Genomic DNA, 23,623 nt, shown 5'->3' with positions numbered 1-23,623 from the left:
GAATATGCAAATACTTCAGAGATGCTATTAATATTTGATGATTTCATGTCTAATTTTATTTAAATACAGTATATTTTAAAAATCGAGTACCATAAGTTTCATTAGCGGTACCTGTTTGATATGAATGCGTTATCTTAAACATTTTAAACGTTCATACATTCACATGAACATATCGTCAGAACATAAAACATCTGATGGAGGAAGCAGTATTACAGATTGAGGCATGGCAGTGTAACAATTCATAAATGCTTTATTTGCACATATTTAAGCATCTTTTTGGTTATGTTTAATTGTCTTTCAGCTGTTGAATGAGAGGGAGCTCATTACACTCTTGTGCTTGGACGTATGAAGATGTTTTTCTGCATTTAAGGATGTTAGAACCTTAAAGAAAATATTAAAGGGAGTCATTAAGTGTTCATACATATAAAGACTAAGCCATATCATATGCAGTCGTCCATGTTGTGCTCACGGTTTTTCAAAATATATTAATAAATCTGTTTCCCGGATGACTATGACCTATTACTATTTTTAAATAGGCATATTTAAGCATTTTAAAGTATAAAAACGGCTAAATGAACTACAATACAACTAGACATTCAGAGGACTAGTAGTAATCTACGCTGGTCACTAGGTGGCAGTAATGTTACATTGATAACACGATTGATACGTTATACACAATAGCCACTGTCAGGAAGTGCTGAACGTAACAAAGTTCAAACAAGGAATTATCCCGATGCCAAGATGTCTTATTTTCGTAGGTAATAGGCGTGTAAAGGTGACCACAGGATGTTAGAAGTATCTATTGGTGATAAATGATTAAATGCGATAAATAAGAAATTACTGTGCTTTTGTGGCAGAAAATGAAAAATGTAGATTTCATTACCTGTAGCATTGCATCCTGCTGACTGTACAAGCTTAAAGTGGCCATGGCAGCTTCTCTCACTGCATTGTGGGTATCTGTGCATGCAGCTCTGAGGAGTAACCTGCACACGTTCTCTTCCAGCAGCGTGGGTACAGCACCATGAATATGTACCAGATTCCCCAGAGCTGCGCAGGCGTGGAGACGAGTGTGGACATCAGAGTCAGAGGTCAGCGATGCCAGTTTGGCCCCCGCCATCCTGGCTTCTTCTAGCCATTTTCTCATGTCGTCGTTCCCTGATGTATTTTTTGTCACGATTTTGTCAACTCCTGTTTCGCTGCTTGAATCCTTGTATGCATCATTTTGCTGGATTTCTAACCACTGTGTAGTGTTGTCTACATTTCCATTGGGCCTTCCTGTGCTGAAGCCAGCCTCCACTGCAATATAACCCAACCATTTACCAACCGCCAAGCAAGCCGCCCGCCGCACATGCACGCTTGAATCCTCAAGAAGATCTATCATGCTTTTAAAAACGTTTGCTTGTAAATTGGGCAGTGTGTCAGACCTGAACGGACACAAATTTCCCAAAACTTTGCATACGACAGCCCTGATGGGGTCGTAAGAGTGAACCAGGGCCTTGTGCAGCGCAGAGGATTCAAGGTGAAACAGAAGGCGACCAGGGCAAAAACGGGTGATGAGGTACAACAGAGACAGGAGCTCTACGGCCGAGTCCCCCAGCTCATCCAGCAGCAGCAAATCAGAGAGCAGAGAACTGGCGGTCCTGGGTGGAGGCTGCTGGCCCGATGCGGTAGGCGAAGGTGGAGTGAAAAAGCAACAGGAAGCGTTACAGAGGCGGGAGACACAGCGCTGACGGTCACACAGCAGCAAGCGGCACAGGAGTGAAAGTGGCAGCTCCACTGATGGGAGAGGAAGCGTTTGAATCACCTGACAAAGAATAAAACACATCAAAATCATCACAAATCAGAAGACGACATAGAATGTTGTAAATGAGTTATACTGTGTTACTTCCATCACTTATTACGATTGCTGTAAATTCTAACCTGCATGAGTCCATTAACAACACCACAGGTGTCATATAACTGCAGTATAGTGGAAGTGGTGTTTGAATCCAGGTCCAGCGCAAAAGGAAGGCAAAGGAAGCGGCAACTTAGCTCAATAAAACTCTTGTGACTTAAACCTTCCTTCAATTTCACAGGATTGCCTTCAGCAAACAAAGGATGACTGCAGAGAAAAAAATAATACACGAATTACTCTGATAGATGTTCGACCTTCAGCTTGAATGTACTAGTAACCAAAATCATCCAAACCAACCATTCCCAGCTCAGCAGCCAGCCAAGAGTGTAAACAAATGTTGATTTGCTCTCAGAAAACAGTGAAACATATGAATATGGATCCTTGCAGAAGACCAGCAGTGTAGCAGACATGAGAAAATACAATCCTGAAAGGACATAGTCAATGTTATGTTTTCATTTGAGTGCATAAACAGTTGTTTACCATGTTTACCATTTGTGGAACAGAAATCCGCATCTGGTGTCGTCCAGGCTATTGAGGTGCCAGTCCTTTTCCAGAGACAATAGAATGTACATGGATCCAAACATGAAGGCCCGCAGTCATCTCCATACTATTACAATAGGTGAAGGACAAGCATCAAAGCTTCATGGTAATGCCCAAGTGCTCGCCCCCAAATGCTGCACCAATCTAAAGCTTTTTAAACCACCAACCCGATGAGGCATTCACCCGATGAGGGTGCATAACTTATATCTCTCTAACAAAGACAGGAAGTCCCACACAGCAGACATGCCGGGGGCGGAGCTGATCGGAGGAGGGGATCGGCGTTATAAAGCAAGTATGGGGCGATATCGAAACCGTGCTTTTTTTCACTGATATCGGCTGATACCAATCAGTGGCCGATCGATAGGAGCACCCCTCATTAATACTAATAATATTCATCTTAAACTTAACTGGAGTCTTGATTAAGAAACTTATCAGATTGCAGAACGAGCAAGTAAAGATCTAGCATTAGCAGGAGCGGAATAGAAAACCTTTACAGGCACTGTTCCGGATGTTCATTACATTTCTTTTGTGTTGGCACATTGTGATAATATACAGTACGCCAATTTCAAACTGTCTTTTTGGGCGGCCGCTTGGTGGGTCCTGCATCCCAATGAGTTGGGGAGGACCACTGCCCCAAATGACTATCTAAGCCAACAGTATTTCCTGGCTTACCTCAGAGAGAGAGTGCAGAAGTAAAGCTAGGAGGCCATCACAGAGTCCCCATCCAGGCGGGAGTGAAAGCTGGAGCTGGCAAGGCAATGCCAGACAACAAGGCAAATGCAAATGGACAAATTAACACCAATTAATATGTTAGAGTATCAGAACAAAACCGATGGTGTACCTGATGTGAGCCAGAAACAAATTCTTTCAGCAAGAAGTCGAGCCTGTCTGCATCAATGCTGACAGAAACCTTTTGTTGAGTAAAGAGAGCTAAGACGCAGCCAGCCAGAGGCTAAAGGAGTAGAGAAAACAATCAAATATACCAAAATGCAAACTAAATTATGCATTTTTACAGTGACTTACAGCTATAGGATTGAGGTCTGGGTGATTAAGAATGATCAAGAAGGACTTGATGAACTCTTCAGGTCTATATGCAGAGCACAGTCAACTGATGGAGGACAGTCATGTGTACATACAGTATGCTACACTCAATCATCAAACCTCTTTTCTCTCCTCAACCAGTCATGGTTCTGTTCCCAGTAGATCAGTAAAACAACAATCATTTCTCCAAGTGCTTGTAGAGTCCAGGGTTGCTGCTCAGTAAACAATAATTAAATGTTCAGACATTAACATGAGCAGAATGTGATGAGTTCCAACCTTAATGAAAAGTGAGTCTTCCACAACCAAGTCGTGAATCAAGTCAAAGAGGAGATGTGGCAGCCCAAGTTCACAGCCAATGTCCTTACAGTCAGAGGTTAGAATCAGGTTCTGCAGGATCTTCAGCACATGGCACATGTTCCACATGTCTTTTGGGACACCAACACTTATCTGACCAAACAAGAATAAATAAGTGTAACTAAAGTGTTAAACTAAATATGCTATTAAACTGTACCTGCTGCTTAAAAGCCATGATATTGTATTTCAATTTAGCGACAACGGTACTGCAGTTTAATTCCTCCTCATGTTTTCTGCTTGGGTCTGATTCTTGAACAAGTGCCTCCCAGAAATCCTCACTTTGAAACGTCTGAAAGAAAAAAAAAAAAGATTAGGCAACTGGTCCTCGCAACGCGAGCAGTTTCTTAATAATGCATAGTGTAGTTTCAATGACAAACATAGCTTACTACGGAAGTCAGTGTTACTTCAGTTACTTCAGTGTCTTTTGTGCTGGTCCTTCGCTCCAGTCGTGGCCCGACTTCTATTGAAGGGAATTCTCGTTCGTAGTCCTGGCTGATTAGACCTCTGCAGCAGTATTGCACATAGAGATATTGAACATACTTCAGTTTTGTATACTGCCGTATACAGTATAGAAAACTGTTGTTTGGTCTAGAGACAGTGCTAATGAGGAAAAGACAGGAAGCAGAACTGGAGGTAGCAGAGATGAGGATGCTGAGGTTCTCATAGGGAGTGACCAGGATGGATAGGATCAGGAACGAGTACATCAGAGGGACATTACATGTTTAGAGGCCTTGGAGATAAAGTCAGAGAGGCCAGACTGAGATGGTTGGGACATGTCCAGAGGAGAGATAGTGAATATATTGGTAGAAGGATGCTGCGTTTAGAGCTGCCAGGTAGGAGGCGTAGAGGAAGACCAAAGAGGAGGTTTATGGATGTAGTGAAGGTGGACATGAGGGTAGTTGGTGTGAGAGAGACAGAAGACAGGGTTGGATGGAGGAGATTGATTTGATGTGGCGACCCCTGAAGGGAAAAGCCCAAAGAGAAAAAGTTTTGTATACTTCTGTTACTGTATGATTTGTAAGATTTCAAAATGTTCAATGTTTTTGCAAGAAGATACAAGTTATGGATATGATTGGATCAAAACCAGGGATTCACTGATGTCAGACTACATATTCGAGTTGATCAAAACAACCACAAATGTCTAGAACATTATCGTTTCCACTGTCTCTGCACATGATCAAAGAATTGGCAGCTGTGACAAATCTTTGTCAAGTTAAAAGACACTTTAGAACAGAGGTCGCATACAAATGACCCGCATTAGCATATTTTGTGTCCCCTTTTTTGACACTGATGTTGACTGAAAGTGCTGTTAACCATTACCATTTAATTACTATTACGAATGATGAGTGTTATTGACGCACCTCTCTTGATGATTTGATGTCACGACAATATGACTCTTTGGCTCAAGGCTTTGAGGAACTGATGTCAAAGTTGAAAAAGCTGAGAAAATATCAACAGGGAAGGCCGTATCTTTAATAAACACTACTTCCTGTCCACAGATTTTTTCGGATAACCTCCCATCCTTCTTTTCCTGTGAGTGGAGACAGACTGAATTTCAATGGGATTTTTTGTTGTTGATGACAAATTACAAAAGTAATATTGAACTTACTTTCTTTGTATTACTTTTGTTTCGTTGCTCCCTGATTTTTCGAAATATTCTATTCTCTCCTGAATCTGGGGGTGTCTTTTCTGCCATTTGTTTTAGTTTCAGCGCCAGTGTGTCTGGGTCAGGCGTTACTGTCAGAGGACTGGAAACATCTGTGTCTGGCAGCACTGCCAACACACTAGCATGTTAGTAAGTATCACACACATGACAACAACAGTATGTGCCAAATCACGTCCAGGACATCACCTTGAACACTATCGGCAACAAAAGGATGGTGGAGGAGGTCCGGCCATGACAGTCGCTTCTGAGGGTCTTTGGTCAACAAACCTTTTAGAAAACTCTGACAAAGAATTCCAATATGCACTATTACTTGGCATAAATAACACTATACAGTAGATCCTGCTGTTTGCAGGGATTTAGGGATTTAAAGACCACCCGTGAATAGCAAATGATGCGAGTACCTGAGACTCCTAGATGTTTTTGTCACTCTAATAATGCCTGGATTATGTCTGTGCCATTGGATTTTTTGTTTGTTTGTTTTGGACTTTCGCGGAAGGGAAAGCTCAGAAATGATGTAATACAGTAATGTTAACCATTCACAGTCCATGCTGAGGTTGAAACCAAGCTTGGCTGGAGGTTTTAGGAGGGTGAGGAGCCTCCCTGCATTGTTAATGTGGGTACTGTGATGCTGCAGCATAATTCAGGCTTCAGGGTGAATGAGATGTGTTGCCTATTTTAATAATAAAGATACAAAAATCTTAATTTGCATGGTCACAAATGGGGAATCACGGCTGTGAAATTCAGCATTCACGTACCTTGCATGTGCTGCTCATCGTGTCTGGCCACTTGATGGGGTCTTTCACAATAAGCTGCCCCAAATGGAAGATAGAATCAGCACAGAAAGGAGGCGTCCCAGTGTGGATTTCATAAAGAATGCAACCCAACGCCCAGAGATCTGCAGTGTGGTCATAAGGCTTCTCTGCCACCAATTCAGGGGACATGTATAAGGGTGTTCCTTTGATAGAAGTCAGCACCATGGTGGACACACTCATTGCCCTTGCAAACCTACAAAATATGTTGGATTATATACAGCCATTGTGTGATAACAAATATACAGTACCTACCCAAAGTCACACAGCTTCACCACTCCATTCTTATCAAATAGGATATTTTGTGGTTTCATATCTCGATGAAGAATACGACGAGAGTGCAAATAATACAGAGCGGACACCAGCTGGCAGGCAATCTCCCGAACCTTGGATAAGAATATGAAGAATCAGAAGATAAGAATCTGAAATCCGATACAATATGAAATGTGTAGGCAAATACCTGACTTTCTGGTAAACTCCCATCATCCTCGATGATCTGGAATAGCTGACCCTCAGCATACTCGGTCACAACCACCACCTATAGCAACAGCAAGTTGTGAACGGTGTGTGTAGTGGACGAAGCACGTTCGTAGGGGCGTAAAGTACCTCTGTTTCTGTTTCAAAGCTGTCAAAAAGTTTGACAATGTTTGGGTGTTGAAGGTTAGTCATGATGTCGATTTCCTTCTTTAGACTTTGCAGCTCTTTATTTGAGCGTCCCATTTTCGGCATGAACTTCAGAGCCACCACCTGATGTAGGCACACACAAAGGAAGGCGAGACTGAGACGTTTGATGAGTTTATCACATATCAAGAAAAGCTACATACCTGGCCGGTAAACTTCTTCATTCCCTTATGAACTCGACCAAATGACCCTTGACCGACCTGAGCCAACACATGGTAGGAATCCATGTTCATCTTCCTGGAAGTATCAAGCCAAAAAGGTGTGTTAGTCCAATTGTAGGGAGTCATATCATGGACAAGTATGGCAACATTTCAGTCAAAGGGACCTCCATCACAAAGGTGACTCTTTTATCTTGGCTTCTATCACATTCGCAAACTAGGCAAAGAGAAGCTAACATCAATGCCGAATATGTCATCTATGCACTAAATCACACATTGTTTATAATATACATTATTTAAATGAAATGATTCATGCAGTAAATGGTGGAATGTAGTGATTACAATAAAATCTAAACATAGTGTTAATAATATACTTAGCCATAAGAAACTAATTCACTATCACAAAGCATTTACAGTCGCAGTCAGTTCTCCTTTTGTCCACTAGAGGTCAAACGTGATTCAGGCTTTGAAATGATTCCATAAAGACCCAAAGTTGAGTTTTTAGCACTAAAGAATACTTTACAGTGGATGTAAGTCATTGAATACATGTCATTACACTCACTGGCCATGGTATTAGATATATGATTTCTTATGTTGTCAGGAATTATTATACAATATTTTTGTGGAAATTCCCAGTACTTGTGCCATAGCAAGCGGGATGTGAGGCAAACAATGAGTACATGTATCAACACTATATCGCAGGAGTGTCCAAACCTTTTCAAGTGAGAGTCGCATACAGAAAAATGAAAGGACCACTTTGATACATTTTGTACCTTAAAAATCCCGACAAACTAATAAAAGGACCAATAAAAAATAGTTTGGGTCACAAATGGCCCATGTGCCGTACTTTGGATACCATTGTTATGATGCATTTTTGTCCCTCTCTACTCCAACAATACACATCACACATCAATTGTGCAGGCAAATGCACCACATTGTGCAAAAGTTTGAGGCATAATTATTTAGGAAAACATGTAGAAGCTGTCATGCGTGTACACTTTATATCATGCAGGTGGAAGCAGTGGACTTGGCTTCTCCAATGAGTCATCCCTGGTCACATAGACTCCAGCATGTTACATCCAATGAGTGTCTTCTCCAACGGACTGCCCCCTCGGAAAGTGAGATAGAGTTTCCATAATTTCACACAAGACCTAAATGCATAAAGTCGAACAAGCACACAGACAGGTGCAGCCCGGGGGATGGGTCAGGACCAGGAGGAGTTTGCACTCGTATAGAAATCTGCCGGCACATTGGAATATGCTCTTCATGCTGCTCTGCGGCTCTCGCTGCCTTTAATTGACTGATCTGATTTGAACTGTTGGGTGCATTCTTCCTTGGATGCAAACATCGTCATGTTTATCAGAACAACGTGCCTGCTCCACATTGTGGTGTCCCTGTCCAAACTGGTGCGCTGCATGGAAAGTGAACTTTGCTTCCCGGTCAGACTGGACATCCAGCAGCAGCATAATGACAGATGGGAGTCTGACAACTACGTGAATGCTCTCAATGGGAAATGTGTGCTAATAATTGACGCTTTCCACCAGCAGTTAGAGGTGGATTTACAGCAAGATTCAAACTTTATCGGACCTCATGTGTCCAGCCAAGACGCACCGTGGCTCTCCAGTACGGATGTCACCACAGACCTGAGCCGGTGTTTTTACTCCGGCTACGTGAATGGTGACCGCTCCTCTTACGCAGCCTTGAGCCTGTGTAAAGGTGTGCAAGGTGCATTTGGCTATCAAGGCTGGGAGTATTTCATCAGCCCGGTGCGTAATGACACCACCAGCGCTGGCAGTGCGCACGTCATCCGGCGTAGAAACAGCAGCAACTTGAAGCCCAATTCCACCTCAAGATGCGCAGTGGACAACGACATAAGTCTCCACGTCAAGCGGTTATTGGAGAAATACAAGAGCGTTGACGACAACGGCAATGTGACCGAAACCATGCTGAGAAGGATGGGGAGAAGCAAACGCTTCGCTTCCGTCCCAAGGTACGTGGAGACCCTGGTGGTGGCGGACCAGACCATGGTCGAGTTCCACGGCGACGACCTTAAACATTACATCTTGACACTCATGTCAGTGGCGGCAAGGCTCTACAAGCACCCGAGTATCCTCAACTCAATCAACATCGTCGTGGTGAAGATTGTGGTGATATTCGAGTTGGACAAAGGACCCAAGGTGTCTGGGAACGCAGCCATGACGCTACGGAACTTTTGCACTTGGCAGAAAAAGATGAACAAGCACAACGATAAGCACGCCGATTACTGGGACACCGCAATACTGTTCACTAGACAGGTAATCAACCACACTATAAAGCCTATTGTGTATGTATACATATTACACATACTCACATTCAACAAGCTACGTCCTTTGGCTTTCACCATACGTGACCGCTAGCATAACAGTCTCAAGTCGTGGTGTGATAACAAGAAAACCGAAATATATAACACAATAACGCAAATGGTAAATAAAAACTAGCAACTGAGGCGCTATTTACATTGACGGTGTCGCAAAGCACACTGGGAACCAGGAAGTGCTCCAAGCGACGCTATCATATAGTCATACACAAAATCCATATTTCTGTCCTACCTCACTGAAAATACACACAGTAACGTGTCAATTTCTAAATGTGTAAGAACGTCAATAATACTAAAGACTAAACAAGATGTATCATTTGTGTGACAATCTCTCACGTGGAGTTTGCACGGTTTCCTCCCACATTCCAAAAACATGCTAGGTTAATTGGTGATTCCAAATTGTCCATAGGTATGAATGTGAGTGTGAATGGTTGTTTGTCTATATGTGCCTTGTGATTGGCTGGGAACCAGTCCAGAGTGTACCCCGCCTCTGGCGAAGTCAACTGGGATAGGCTCCAGCATACCCACAACCCTTGTGCTGTTTAGACATTTGTAGTGGTTAGTGTGTATGTAACGGATGCACTGGATGACTGACAGCTGACAGATGTGACTTTTAGCTCATTGGCTAGTGCTCTCAATTCGAGCATCGGGCAACCACAGAGTCCGACCTCACTGCTTAAGAGTCACACTGCACTCAAGTTGACAGCTCGGGTTTTTAGCTTGATGCTTCAGGGTTGTGAGTGTAACAGATCCCAGCAGGGATAGCTGTGCCAGTAAACCTAACTCCTTTAGCTCGTCGGCTAGCTGTTACCACGGCAAAGAGGCATTTCTACTTCCTGTAGGTGTAATTCCCATGTGTCCCGATATATTTGCCTGTTAGGTCGTCTTGCGAAACTCAACTGCAGCAATTGGATTATCATAATGAACAGCATAAAATGACACATGAATATTCTGTTACCAAAAATAACGAGCATCAGTATACAGCAGTTCCCATTCCCCGCCCTCTTCCAGCTGTGTTTTTTGTCCTCCAAACTTGACTGCTCCTCATTAAACAGGGTCATTGGGGGGGAAACCCTGAGGGAGGAGGTATGATATACGTTGTGCATGTTCAAGATGTCACATCCTCGCAAGTTTATGCCCCCACCTCCTTGATCCAAGTCAGAAACCACGGGGTCACTTCTCCACAGCTGTAGTAGTCAGCCTACGTAATGTGACCGCATCTCACCTCGCTGAAAGGCCTGCTTCTATTCTCCTGCAGCAGGATTGTTGACTAGGTTCATTTTGCCACTGACACAGGACTACCCACACTCGTCATCCCAGTGTCACTTGCTTGCAATCGTCTTTACAATGCAGGCAAACATCCGAAGATTCTGTCATAGCATTCTATGAAACTATGTCTTTTTACATTACTTGAGCCGTCAAAACAGTACCAGTTGCACTTGATTTATATTAACATGATATACTGTCATAAAAATGGTTGTATGAGTACAGACTCTACACAGGAAATGATTAATGAAAGGGATGAATGAACATTTAAGGTGACTTTTACCTTCACTGAAGATGACTGTTGGCAAAGACATGATGCGGCAGTGAGATCAACACGCACACCACCTTCCTGTTTTGCCATGACTTATATTTTTAATTCAGTAGTGCCATATAGTATCTTTGGGAACAGTTGTCGAACAGCGTAACCTTGTTTGTTCATTTATCCCTTTCATTTGTCATGTAAAATTGCAAATATATGCATGTAAAATGGTTTCATGTATATAAAACTACATTTGGAAAACTACAAAAACGTGTTTGGTGTTGACATTTTTGAGAATCCACCACTCATGACACTATAGACGAACGACACAAGTTAACTTATTGTTCTTGTTTCCATGTAGCGGCCAACCAATAGGATGCTAACAAGGACGTTTTGTCATAAAAAATAAATGAAAACAGAGTTGGACTCACACAATGTATTAACAACACAAAACACGTTAAGTGGAAAATATATGCAACGAGTGACAAAATGAAGGTGTACATTTTTGACATTAACCAAAACACTAACACTAACCGGGGCACACAAACCAAGGTTCAATTTTTTTGGTATGTTTTCCATTTTTTACGCACCCATTTGGGCACTGTTTTGAAAGTATTGATTTTGCATTGGTATTGGATAATACCATACAATAATACAAAGAACGATAGATATCACAGCACTGACGCACAATGTTGCCGTTGTCATTTGATTTAATGCTCACATCACAGATCACCAATGTGGGGATTTGTGATACGATCGGCCAACATGTACCCCCACCACCCAGACACGGAATATCTAACTGTTGTGGATCACCACAAGACTAACTACATTTCCCTGAGATAGATTTTACACTGCTGTTTTATTGCTACTTCTGTCATCTAGACAGATCTGACAAAAAGTCAGGACCTCACTTTTGCACGCGGCAAAGGGCCAGCAGGCTGTCAATGTTTGGAAATTCATGGAAACACTGACATGTTGCTTTACCCTTATAACTTGCAAATTGCATTTAAATTGCCGCCTCGCACAAAAAAAACAAAACAAAACAAGGGACAGATGTGAGAAGTGGGTCAACAGTGGAGAACAAACTCATTGACACCGCAGGTTCTCACCTTTTTATGTTTGCTTATATTTTCTTTTGTCACTAATGACCTGAACTATCTCATCTCCAAGTATGATCACATCTGTAGATCATTTGCAAAAGTGAACAGTTGTGGTTTTGTTCTTTCTTTAGATATAATTTGTCCCAACATCGAAAGTGTACATTCGGCACTGTGTTGAACATGTATTGTACAGTATATGCAGTATTACGAAGGATTTTAGACTTGATGTGTTTTATATGCAATAACTGCTCAGATGATTTGCAGTGTCTGCAGACGGAGCAGCTAGCAGCGGGGGCGGTTCTGTGCGGTCGGCTTTGTAAAGTTGTCCTGTGATTAGTAGGCTCAGTCAAGTGCTCCAAATGGAAAGGGATTGTCGCTAAGATTAGGATTCAAAATTGTGTGGTGACAAAAAAAAAAGATGATTTGGAAGCTGCCCCGGTATGGAAATGTTAAGTTTGGAGACAAGTCCCATTACCTCACATGGGTCGCTATGTGGGATGGCGAAAAGCATTACTTAACACCATCAAAGTTTGAGTGAACGCCACAGGCAGTTGACTTTATATTCCATTCCATTTTTATTATCTAGTTATTTCCGCCTGGTGTGAAAGAAAGTGGGCAAAAAAAAGAAGTGAATATAATCCTCGTAGGACAAGAAACAAATATTTTGGTACACAGTCACGTCTTAAACCTCCTGATTAGAAACACAACTATAGGCCTGTCACAATAACCTATAAATCTATTAACCGCACGATAAATTTAAACATGATCATTTACACAGGCCTCATTATATTGACATGTGCATGCGTGCTTGAGTCCCTCCTCTCTCGCTACCAAACAGGTCATTGTGATGAGAAGAAACGTTTATGTAGGGAAGTACTTCCCCGACGGACCGCTCAATCATGGTGGCATGTCAACACAAACACTAACCCCCCCCTCCCAAAATAAACATGTTGACACAGCGGCCTGAAACGAGTGTTAGTGGAAAAACTTCCTATGCAACATGAATGGAGGCTAGCTGGGTTAGCTTAGTTAGCACACACTTCAGGCTCTATGTGTGTTTACACCGTCTTGCCTTTTATCACGTGTGAATGCAAGCGAGCGTTTCACCACGCCCACAGACGTTCTGCAAGTTATCAATGAGGCGAGATGTTTATTCTTGATCCCAGTTCGTCTTAACAGTCAATTAACAGTCGCAACATACACAAACAAAGAGCACCACTTGTCTAATTGTGCAGACACAATAAGGGTGTCTTAAAAAATCATAATTGGAATTGCACTAGTGACTACATCTTCCTTAACTATAAGCACGGGCATTACAAACTGTTGAGAATTCTGTAAATGTATTGATTTGATTACAGTGCATTATTATAGTATATACTATATTATTACATTAATGAATAAATGGTTTCAAATGATCAACACTAATATAGTTTATTTTTGTAGGAATATCGAGAAGCTTTTAATTACTTGTGGTCGTTTATTCAGACATGCTGTGAAAAATCACTGAAAATAACGTGGATTAAAATGGTGCATAATATGCAAATAAAATATCAGAATGATTGACTCAACTTTCAAGAATATTCTCTCTCCTGACAGAACAAGAGCTCAACAAATCATGTCAGGGGGTCAGTTTCAGAAAGTAATGACAAAGATATGCTACTATGATGGAACCTCGGTTTTTGTTATTAATTTGGTCATAAAAAGTCAGGTAAAAACAGAGATAGTCTTTGCCATAGGAAGTAATGCATAAAAATACTAACCAAAAAATGTATTTTATAGTGAATAATCATACAGAACTGCGATTGCCTAAAGACAGCTGGGATAGGCTCCGCCATACCGCCACCGGATAAGCGGTATAGAAAATTGATGCATGAATGGATGATGCAGAAATCAATACGAAATCATTAGAAATTATATAATTGTTGATTTGATGACTTCCTGTACATCGTGGTGAGACTGAATATTCAGTAGTCTTTCTCACCTACTTTGTCAAATTGCTGGCACTTTCTTTGGCCCCATAGCAGGTTATTTAGCAGCTTCACCCAATAGAAAATGCATGGACAGTGAGCCAGCAATAACGAATGTGCTTTGTTTTGGCACTTGATTCCGTACAGAGCAAACTGACTAATTTGTTATGTGCCATATTGCACAAAAAAAGAGGCAAAAAAACGAAAACTGCAGTGTACTTTGACTGTTAAATACGATTTACAAAACATGGCTCGCAATAACGATAATATCTCTGTGATTGGGTGCAACAGAACAAAATAATCCATTGTAAATATCACAATAGTTTGATATCTTGATATTTCGTCACACTGCTATTGACTATATATGGATGACGATGCACCTAACAATTAATTACCAAGAGTTTTTGACAACTTTTTATGATTTTTAGAGCCATGACGTCAACATATTTTACTTCAAACAACCAACTCCATACTTAATACTACAATTCTGCATACAATAAGACTCATTGAATCAAATGCAGTGATTATATGTTACAATGTTTGACTTGGTTTTACAGGATCTCTGTGGCGCCTCCACATGCGACACCCTCGGTATGGCTGACGTTGGCACCATGTGCGATCCCAAGAGGAGCTGCTCAGTGATCGAAGACGACGGTCTCCCTTCGGCCTTCACCACAGCTCATGAGCTCGGTGAGCCATCAATCATTCGCCGCACATTAACGCTGTGCGACACAGACTCTCATGCTGTGAAATAAGCCGAGCATTTGTGAAAGACATCTGTAATCTCTCCGCAGGACACGTCTTCAACATGCCACACGACAACGTGAAGGCCTGCGAGGATGTGTTTGGGAAACTGCAGGATAATCACATGATGTCTCCCACGCTCATTCAGATTAATCGCACCAGCCCCTGGTCGCCCTGCAGTGCTGCCATCATTACAGAGTTTTTAGACAGCGGACATGGTGAGTCTACATGTGATCTTCTTTTGAGGTATTTTGTGAAGGAATTTTGTATAGATGGACACAAGCGCATTTGTTGACTATTTTAAATATATCTCAGAGTTACGCAATAATTTATATGCATTTCAAATTTTGTTATGCATGTAAAACTATAATGACCATTTGGCCATTCATAATCCAAGGCAAAATGTTATTACCGTCCAGGGTCTAGTGTTCACAGACATGTTTTTACCTTGGCACCAGTGCCACCATTATGGTACAGAGTTTCAGTATGCATCACCTTGGGATGGGTCAGAGGCGGGATATCACGTGTATGAGGATGGAAGTTCAAGAAAACTTGAAAACCAACCGTTAATTCTATTGAACGACTCTTCTTGTGGAGTGGAGCATTTCACATTTGGTGCTCATAAACAGGTTCCAGGGACACATAGCACTCTTATAGCGTCATTTAAAAACAATAGGGGAACTTTAGGCAGCAAATATTTGCGTGTTGATGGCTTAGTAAATATGCTCATTGTGTTGACTGCTATTGTTTTGACTCTTGCGTTGTCAGTGAAGGAGTGCCTTGGCGCTTCTTTCCTCCTCATGATTTCTAGCCTGAATACAATCATTTCACTTCAATCCATGGCTGAGTATTTGCATTCATCCATTCTTTCTTCAGAAAGCAAAAATGGACGCAGATTGTTCACTAACATGCCAGACCGCAGAGCTCAGCCTGTGAGCAATGCAAAACTTTAATTTTATGCACTGCTCCGCATCTGTCCCAAATTAGTGGGTTTGTTTGGAGGAGAGTTACCACAGTGGTTTGGACAGCAGAGTTAGAACCAGCCAGTGTTTCCCATACAGGTTGACTCCAAATAAAACAATGTTTACTCATGTCTTTACAACAGGAGAGCAGTGCTTTTTGAATGACCTTTTTCCTTCGCATTTTTGACAGAAAGTTTCATAATGTTGTAACATGGTTTCTCCTTGCCATCGCTCATAAATCCCAACTTTCAACACAGCAAGTGGGGGAGAATGAAGACATGCCGCCGCACGTTTGAGGCACTCTTCATGCCGTGCGGCACCCGCAATCATTTGTAACATGTTCACTTCTCCACACTCAATACGGATATTGCCAGACGGTGTTTTTAACAAGTTAATCAGCAGGTTAATTCAGATTTGTGGTGAAACAAGAGGAAGCAAATTAGCATCCAATTACCACCCCTCTATTTGTGGCCTGTTCTAAATTTCCCACACAGCAAATTGCATCATAAACAGTTGAGAGCCTAGGGAACCATGTTTTTCTCCCAAAGCCTTTACCTGCATTTGTTACATTCCTCGTAGAGCTGAGAAGCTGTTCTTCAGACTGCAAAATCCAACCCACTCATTTACTGACGATGACCTTTCATTTTTCCAAGCACCTGCTCGTCAAAGTCTTCCTATTATTATCCAGTTCCTGGAAAGGTGGCTGTGTGTCACTGATTGCAAATGGAACTCAAATTTTTGTCTTTTACCAGGTCATTGGAACACTGAACAAGCTATTAAAAGTCAATCAGAAAGTTTGACTCTGTGACTATTCTAATTCCAACGCAAAAGGAGAAATCTGTACGTTTTCTGGAAAGGTTTGCAGATGTGGTTGCTGTTTTAATAATGATGTCTACCATCCCAGGTAAAATGTGAATCAACTGTTCTATTCTAGGTGAGTGTTTGCTGGACCAACCACAGAAACCATTAGGCCTCCCAAACGTCCTCCCTGGAGCATCCTACATCCTAGAGCGTCAGTGTCAGCTGGCCTTTGGTGAAGATTCCAGGCCCTGTCCCTTCATGCAGCCACCATGCGTACGTCTGTGGTGCACAGGGAAGTCCAATGGCCAGTTAGTGTGTATGACTCGACACTTCCCCTGGGCGGATGGCACACACTGCGGTGATGGAAAAGTCTGTGACCGAGGGGTCTGCTCGGAAAAAGAGGACTACGGTATAAAGGTGAGAATGAGCTGGTTGGCGGAGAGATGCAAATCTGCTTCCTTTGCACTGTCAAGGAAACCCTGGAACATCTGTAGGGTGCAATACCTATGAGCTGACCCATCTGCCTGCATGTGTCAGTTATTTGGAACCCAAATTGGAATTTACTGAGCAGCCATGTGAGCCACATTAAATGACATTACAGGGTGGAAATGGCCTGCGGGCCTTGAGTTTGACACCTGCCTGTGCTCTACAGCAGGAGTTTTCCACTGGTCTCAACCTGGGACCCAAGCAGTGACCTACTTTTACACAAGTCAAAGTTCATGCTCCAACCGTATAAGTGGCCATTTATTCAATAAACACCATAAATATACCGCCAAGATTACAAAGTCTGCTCTGTTCCAAGCGTTCAACTGTTTAATAAAAATAGAAAAACAGCGTGACAAAACGAAGGGCTGCAGACTAATTTGGTCTGATGTGTAGGATAAGCTTTCACTGCCGTTTGATCACCTTGTTTAACTATTTCATGCCTTTATGCAACACAAAATGCACACTCATGCACATTTCAACATCATGCATTAATCTGCCAACCAAAGATGCCGAGTATGTTGCCATCTTGAATGTACAGCATTTCTATGTATAATGCATTTATTTTATTTGATTTATTTAGGGTAGCATACCATCTCTGGTTAAAATTTGTATCTAAAAAAATGTAACCTCACCAATCAACAGCTGATTGATGTATTTTCCAGGTGGATGGTCGCTGGGGTAAATGGGGTTCTTTTGGTACATGCTCCCGCACATGTGGAGGTGGTGTTCAACTGGCTAAAAGGGAATGCAACAACCCAGTCCCATCAAATGGGGGGAAATACTGCCAAGGGGTACGGGTCAAATACCGCTCCTGCAACCTGAACCGCTGCCCTGACACAGGTTAGCGTTGCTCAGAAAACACTGATCTTTGCTTTCTTCAAGCAGTCCAGTTTCTCACCTTGTGTTCTCCCATACCCCCGTCCTTTCTATGCAGGTAAGACGTATCGAGATGAGCAGTGTGAAATGAGCGGCCGCAGCTTCAGCAGTAACCACATCGCCCCCTCTGTGGTGTGGGTACCCAAGTACTCTGGAGTCAGTGCTGATGACAGATGTAAACTCATCTGCAGAGCGAATGGAACCGGCTACTTCTATGTGCTGGCACCCAAGGTAAAAACACCACAAATACACAACAGCAGATGAACTCCACCTCTCTTATGGAGTGATTCAATCAGGTTAATTCAAGACATTGTGGGAACTTGAGGGAAGGCCCTTTTCTTCCACAAGCTCATCTGGGAAAAAGTTTACAAGTTGAATGACACTTTCTAACTGTTCTAACGTCAACAAACGTCACATCCATGACTTTCCAATCATAATGACAAGAGTAACACACATGTGACAAGCTGGATGAGCTGCCAGTATCTCTTGCTGATGCCAGTTGGGAGACGAGTGCAAACCATAAGACTCTTTAAACCAAAACATGCCAAACATCACTCCAGCACAGTAGTCGCTCAACACACCGCATTCTCCAATATCTTCCACGCCAGGAATTTTTTACGTTCATATCATTTCCATGGACTAGTCAATAAAATTTTGTTCATTTTATGCTTCTGTGGTGACTCTATAAGGACTATTAAAGGGATATTATGGGTTGGATGATAATAGCATAAAAATTAGACCATCCATCCATTTTCCTCCGCTAATCCGGGTCCGGGTCACGGGGGCAGCAGTCTCAGTAGGGAAGCCCAGACTTCCTGGTCCCCGGCCACCTCCTACAGCTCCACCGGGAGGACACCAAGGCGTTCCCAGGCCAGCTGTGAGACATAATCCCTCCAGCGTGTCCTAGGTCTGCCCCAGGGCCTTTTCCCGGCTGGGCATGCCCGGAACACCTCACCAGGGAGGCGTCCGGGACCATGTCTCAAGAACCAGATTTGGCCGCTGAAGACCAGGTCCATTAATTTCTGTGCGTTAATCATGATTAAGGAGGGTAGTGGTTATTCTCTTTACCGCTAACTTTTTTAGGCACAGGGGTGATAATAGAGCTCTTCCACATGGAGGGTGAGTGTCAGAGTGAGTGTCTATGGATTTCTGGAAGATGAGACACGTGGCTTCTGCCAGTTTATTGCTGCAAGACGTCAGTCGGCAGCCAGAGATGCTATCAGGTCCAGGAAAAAAAAGTCTCTTCACAGATTGTTGGTCCTCCAGAGCCTGGTTGAGACACTAAATCCATAGCTGATTGCTACTCTTGTGAGAAGTCTCTCACTTCAAATTGACAAAAAAAGTTATTCAGCTCATGAAATATAATATTGTCTGTGACCTCCTCTAATTCCAGAGCATTAAAGAGGTCCAGGTCTTTTTACTTTTGTAGGTCATTGTTTAATCAACCACAATGTATACATTTGAAGCTTTCCAGTATGGCCTGGCAACTTTAATGACCTGAATTCTTGATCTTCCAGACTCTGTGCAAGTTAGATGCATCAGAATACGTGTATTAATTTTAGCTTTGCGGCCAATAGTGATTTCATTTGTGAGCAATGTGAATTCACGTTGGCCTGCTGAGTAAAAAGAGTAATGCATACGACGAGGAGGAGTGGGGCGGGGGGGTTATCTTGCTGAGATAACAAGGGTGTGGAGTGAGCCTGAGCAGTCATGAGAGTTCACACTACATCATGTTGACCTAAGAGGACATGAGCACTCAGGGGTTCTGAATCATACAACAGCTGCATGCTTTAAACCAAAATATGATTTTACACCACATCCCGTTCTATGGTGGAGTGGAAATGCTGCAACCACTGCCTCAGCTTTTAGAACTAATTGCAATATAATAATAAGATGTAAAAATACAACAACACACCCTAAAAGACATTATCTAAATCAAGTGCTGTGTTTAACGCTTAGCACGTGTGTGTACACCACAGGTTGTCGATGGAACGCCATGCACTCCAGACTCCCTGGGTGTGTGCGTTCAAGGAAAATGCATCAAGGCTGGTTGTGATGGAAAAATTGGCTCGACCAAGAAGTTTAACAAGTGTGGAATCTGCGGCGGTGATAATAAAAGCTGCAAGAAGGTGTCGGGACTCTTCACCAAGCCCACGTGAGTACACTGTTTGTTATGGATGCCAGTCATTACTGTCATTGTGCTATCAAGTCCTGATTGACGCTAATGTGTTTTGGCACGCAGACATGGCTACAACTTTGTGGTCATATTGCCAGTGGGTGCGGCCAATATAGATATCCGTCAGAGAGGATACCAAGGAATGCTGGGGGACGACAACTATTTGGCGGTGAAGAACAGCGAGAGCCAGTACCTGCTCAATGGCAATTATATGGTGTCAGCGGGCGAGAGGGACATCATCGTTAAGGGCAGTCTGCTGCGCTACAGCGGCACCACTGGTCTCTCTGAGACCCTCCAGGCTGTGAATCCGTTGGGCGAGGCCCTCACTGTGGAGGTGCTGTGTGCAGGCAATTTGACCCCCCCTCGCATACGCTACTCTTTCTACTTGGCTAATCAGAACAAAGAGGACAAGACTCTGAAGAAGGACGCTCGTGTGAAATCGCACAACAGTGTTCTGGCTGATGACAGCGTTAAGGAGAGGGGGTCGGACATTTTGAAGAAACCTTACAGTAAAGAGCAGCCTCTTCTTGAGAAATGGACATCCACATCCTGGGATGAATGCTCGGTGAGCTGTGGCGAGGGTTTCCAGAGACGAATGGTACAGTGCTTAAGATCGGACGGGAAGCCGGGATTGAAATGCGAGCCTTCCCAAAGACCGTCAGCCACCAGAACCTGTGGAGACCCATGTCCAGAATGGCACATCGGTCAGTGGTCACCTTGCTCCAGAACCTGCGGTAAAGGCTTTAAGCGACGAGCGCTGCACTGCAGAGCCCAAACAGGACACCTGCTTCCTAGAGACCACTGCACTGGCTTACGTAAACCACAGGAGCTGGACTTCTGTAAACTAAAGTCTTGCTAAGGGACTCCAAAACCTATATTAGGACTGAAATGAATCCACCAGCATATTTCCCCACATGCATCATGAAAAAGGAAAGGAGGATGAAAGGTGTAGAATGAATGCTACAATCTTTTTTCCCACCATTTAGACCACATTATCTCAATCCAGAAAAACAACACTGAACAAAGTCAATATAGAGCTGAATCATGTGAATATGTTAGCAAGCTATTTATCTTACTTATGAGTCTGGAACCCATTTAATGTCATAATACTTTAAATGTTGGCATAGAAAAGATTTTTTTTAAAGGTATTTTTTGTAGCCTGCCAGGTGCATAAATACATATTTGGATTCATTTGTCAAACATAATGTGAGGAAACTCACCTTTTTCTGATATTTTATTCAATCCTTGAATAGATTTGCAACAAAACATATCACGTTTTTCTTTTTATGAGTTAGCTCTTGTGTCATATTGGCTGACTTGTAGACTAAGCTACACGTTTTGCTCCCCTCCCACCCGTACTGTACTCTGTAAACTGCATCAGGGGTCGCCACAGCAAATCAATGTCCTCCATCCAACCCTGTATTCCGCATCTGACTCTCTGACACCAACTACCCTCATGTCCTCCTTCACTACATCCATAAACCTCCTCTTTGGTCTTCCTCTATGCCTCCTACCTGGCAGCTCTAAACGCAGCATCCTTCTACCAATATATTCACTATCTCATATTTCAGCCTGACCTCTCTGACTTTATCTCCAAGGCCTCTAACATGTAATGTCCCTTTGATGTACTCCTTCCTGATCCTATCCATCCTGGTCACTCCCAATGAGAACCTCAGCATCCTCATCTCTGCTACCTCCAGTTCTGCTTCCTGTCTTTTCCTCAGTGGCACTGTCTCTAGACCAAACAACATGGCTGGTCTCAGAAAGACAGAACAACAGGTTATAGCATGGACGTGTCCCGATCTGATAAAAATATTGGATATCATTCCGATATCAGCAAAACAAATCATCAAGCTATAGCTGCCTTTGTCTAAAATCTCATAATGGCAAGCCGATACAAGCAGTCCATTCCAGACTGAAATTGACACTAAAATTCCAGAAATTTTAGTGTGCTTGGCAAGGATTTTTTTTTTGTTAAAGTCCGAAAAGGATGTTCCATGGTGGCACAGAACCGGAAAGTTTAATACGACCAACCTCATCAGAGTATTTTAAGCAGCATCACAAAAAAGGCATTAGAATATTTGCAAGACCCCAGCTCTGTTACTGAAACATTTGCAAAGCATGAAAAACTACCACAGGACAGCAAAGAAGTCATTGGCTATAACAGAAAAAAGCCAGCCCGTTTGTGGAGAGTAATGTCGGTTTTAATGCTTCATTGAGCAGCTTGACTCTTACTACATTATGCCAGTCCGACACACTTTTAGAACTTCATTCTGACCCGAACAGTGCAATTCCAACGCCGTATATGTACTGTATCTCCAACTCACACCTTTTTTGTCCCTTCATCCTGGGAACAACACGTTCTCATTGTCACGACACGCCGGTGAGATGCATTCATGGACACTCCGAACATTACAACAATGTATTTGTACAATTTGCTGTATTAAGTATGCGCAGAAATCCTCAAAAGTACACCCAAACCATGTCAATTCAACTTAAACGGTGGTGTCTTTGAATGCAACCTTCCATTGCTCATAATAACACGGTTAAAGTGTGATTAAAAGTTTTGCTACTATTAAAGAAATTTGTGTTTCTGCTAACCCTGTTCAAGATCAGTCACTGCCAAAGGTACTCAAATGCTCTTTCTGGACACTCAATGACATCCTGTAAATCTACTATATTATTCTTATGATGCTCCTTAAAGGGCCCACATTGTCCAGTACAACATCCTGTCGCAGGATGGATCCTTTTGTAGTCAGATTTTTTTTCTACTTTTTAATTTTATCAGCTTTTGCACTTTGTACAGCAAAAGGAAGTTGACTTATAAGGGCTGTACTGTATACTATGTATACATTTATTCAGCTCTGTGCAAATTCAAATCATGTAAATACATCTTTAATCTTTTTTTTTTATTGTCTTTGAATATATTTATTCCAAATAAAGCCTTGAATGAAAAGGTTGACTTCATGTTGTTTTATTGAACTACTTATTGTGTACTGGGTGCATTGTTCACTAACATAACACGCAACAAACATCTGCTGTTGGACGTTTTACACATTTTTCAGCTAAGCATAGATAAATCACAAAATAAAAAAAAGTCTGTCCTACATAAGAGCAGATAGAAGAGAAGCTGGAGGGCAGCCAATGGAAATATTTGTTTGTTCCCCCAGTGGCCTCTTGCCTGGGGTCACAGTCAGATCTTGTTGCAGGTTTGATGGCATTAATTCTACAAGACAGATTATCAAAAAGACTCCTCGATCTGAACGTTTTCCCAAATACAGCTTGAGATTTGGAAGGCACGCCTCATGCATCAGGAAGCTGAAGTTTTATTGGAAGCTGGGTCACTTGGATCACTGTCCAGTGTAGACTTTACACTCAGTGGACACCTTATTAGGTAGACTTGTACATGATAATAGCTTACAATACGAGGAGACTGTGTTGGGTCCCACGATCCATGGGGACCCTATTTTGGGCAAGGGGGCACAAG

The 23,623-nt window shown here is 42.5% G+C and overlaps 2 protein-coding genes across 2 annotated transcripts in view; one reads left to right on the top strand and one right to left on the bottom strand.

Annotated features, from left to right (window-relative positions):
- Window positions 1-48: 48 nt before the first annotated feature.
- Window positions 49-23,623, bottom strand: part of LOC131138839 (serine/threonine-protein kinase 36-like) — a 52,540-nt gene continuing 28,965 nt past the window's right edge. The window contains 21 exon segments of the mRNA XM_058088113.1: window positions 49-333; window positions 336-381; window positions 884-1,804; window positions 1,921-2,101; window positions 2,192-2,318; window positions 2,384-2,501; window positions 3,107-3,181; window positions 3,276-3,386; window positions 3,458-3,521; window positions 3,596-3,687; window positions 3,752-3,922; window positions 3,987-4,118; window positions 4,216-4,333; window positions 5,191-5,360; window positions 5,439-5,602; window positions 5,682-5,775; window positions 6,251-6,500; window positions 6,560-6,690; window positions 6,765-6,842; window positions 6,911-7,051; window positions 7,129-7,222. Of these exon segments, the coding sequence (XP_057944096.1) occupies window positions 287-333; window positions 336-381; window positions 884-1,804; window positions 1,921-2,101; window positions 2,192-2,318; window positions 2,384-2,501; window positions 3,107-3,181; window positions 3,276-3,386; window positions 3,458-3,521; window positions 3,596-3,687; window positions 3,752-3,922; window positions 3,987-4,118; window positions 4,216-4,333; window positions 5,191-5,360; window positions 5,439-5,602; window positions 5,682-5,775; window positions 6,251-6,500; window positions 6,560-6,690; window positions 6,765-6,842; window positions 6,911-7,051; window positions 7,129-7,218 (3,321 nt within the window). The 5' untranslated portion in view covers window positions 7,219-7,222 and the 3' untranslated portion in view covers window positions 49-286.
- On the top strand, window positions 8,216-23,021 carry LOC131138840 (A disintegrin and metalloproteinase with thrombospondin motifs 15-like). The gene is made up of 8 exons (XM_058088116.1): window positions 8,216-9,437; window positions 14,649-14,781; window positions 14,886-15,053; window positions 16,732-17,015; window positions 17,747-17,924; window positions 18,019-18,191; window positions 19,940-20,115; window positions 20,203-23,021. The coding sequence occupies exons 1-8, from the start codon at window positions 8,496-8,498 to the stop codon at window positions 20,993-20,995; spliced, it is 2,847 nt and encodes a 948-aa protein (XP_057944099.1). The 5' UTR covers window positions 8,216-8,495; the 3' UTR covers window positions 20,996-23,021.

This window comes from Doryrhamphus excisus, chromosome 11, assembly GCF_030265055.1.
Source record: "Doryrhamphus excisus isolate RoL2022-K1 chromosome 11, RoL_Dexc_1.0, whole genome shotgun sequence".
In the NCBI taxonomy this organism is placed as follows: Eukaryota; Metazoa; Chordata; class Actinopteri; order Syngnathiformes; family Syngnathidae; genus Doryrhamphus; species Doryrhamphus excisus.
The sequence above is the reverse complement of the archived record's forward strand: the minus strand, read 5'-3'. Positions and strand labels throughout refer to the sequence as shown.

Excerpts from the sequence above, each read along its gene's own strand:
- LOC131138840 (XM_058088116.1), top strand. The coding sequence starts at position 8,496 with ATGTTTATCAGAACAACGTGCCTGCTCCACATTGTGGTGTCCCTGTCC. Across the intron at positions 9,438-14,648 it reads CAATACTGTTCACTAGACAG|GATCTCTGTGGCGCCTCCAC; the intron begins GTAATCAACCAC and ends TTGGTTTTACAG. Across the intron at positions 15,054-16,731 it reads GTTTTTAGACAGCGGACATG|GTGAGTGTTTGCTGGACCAA; the intron begins GTGAGTCTACAT and ends GTTCTATTCTAG.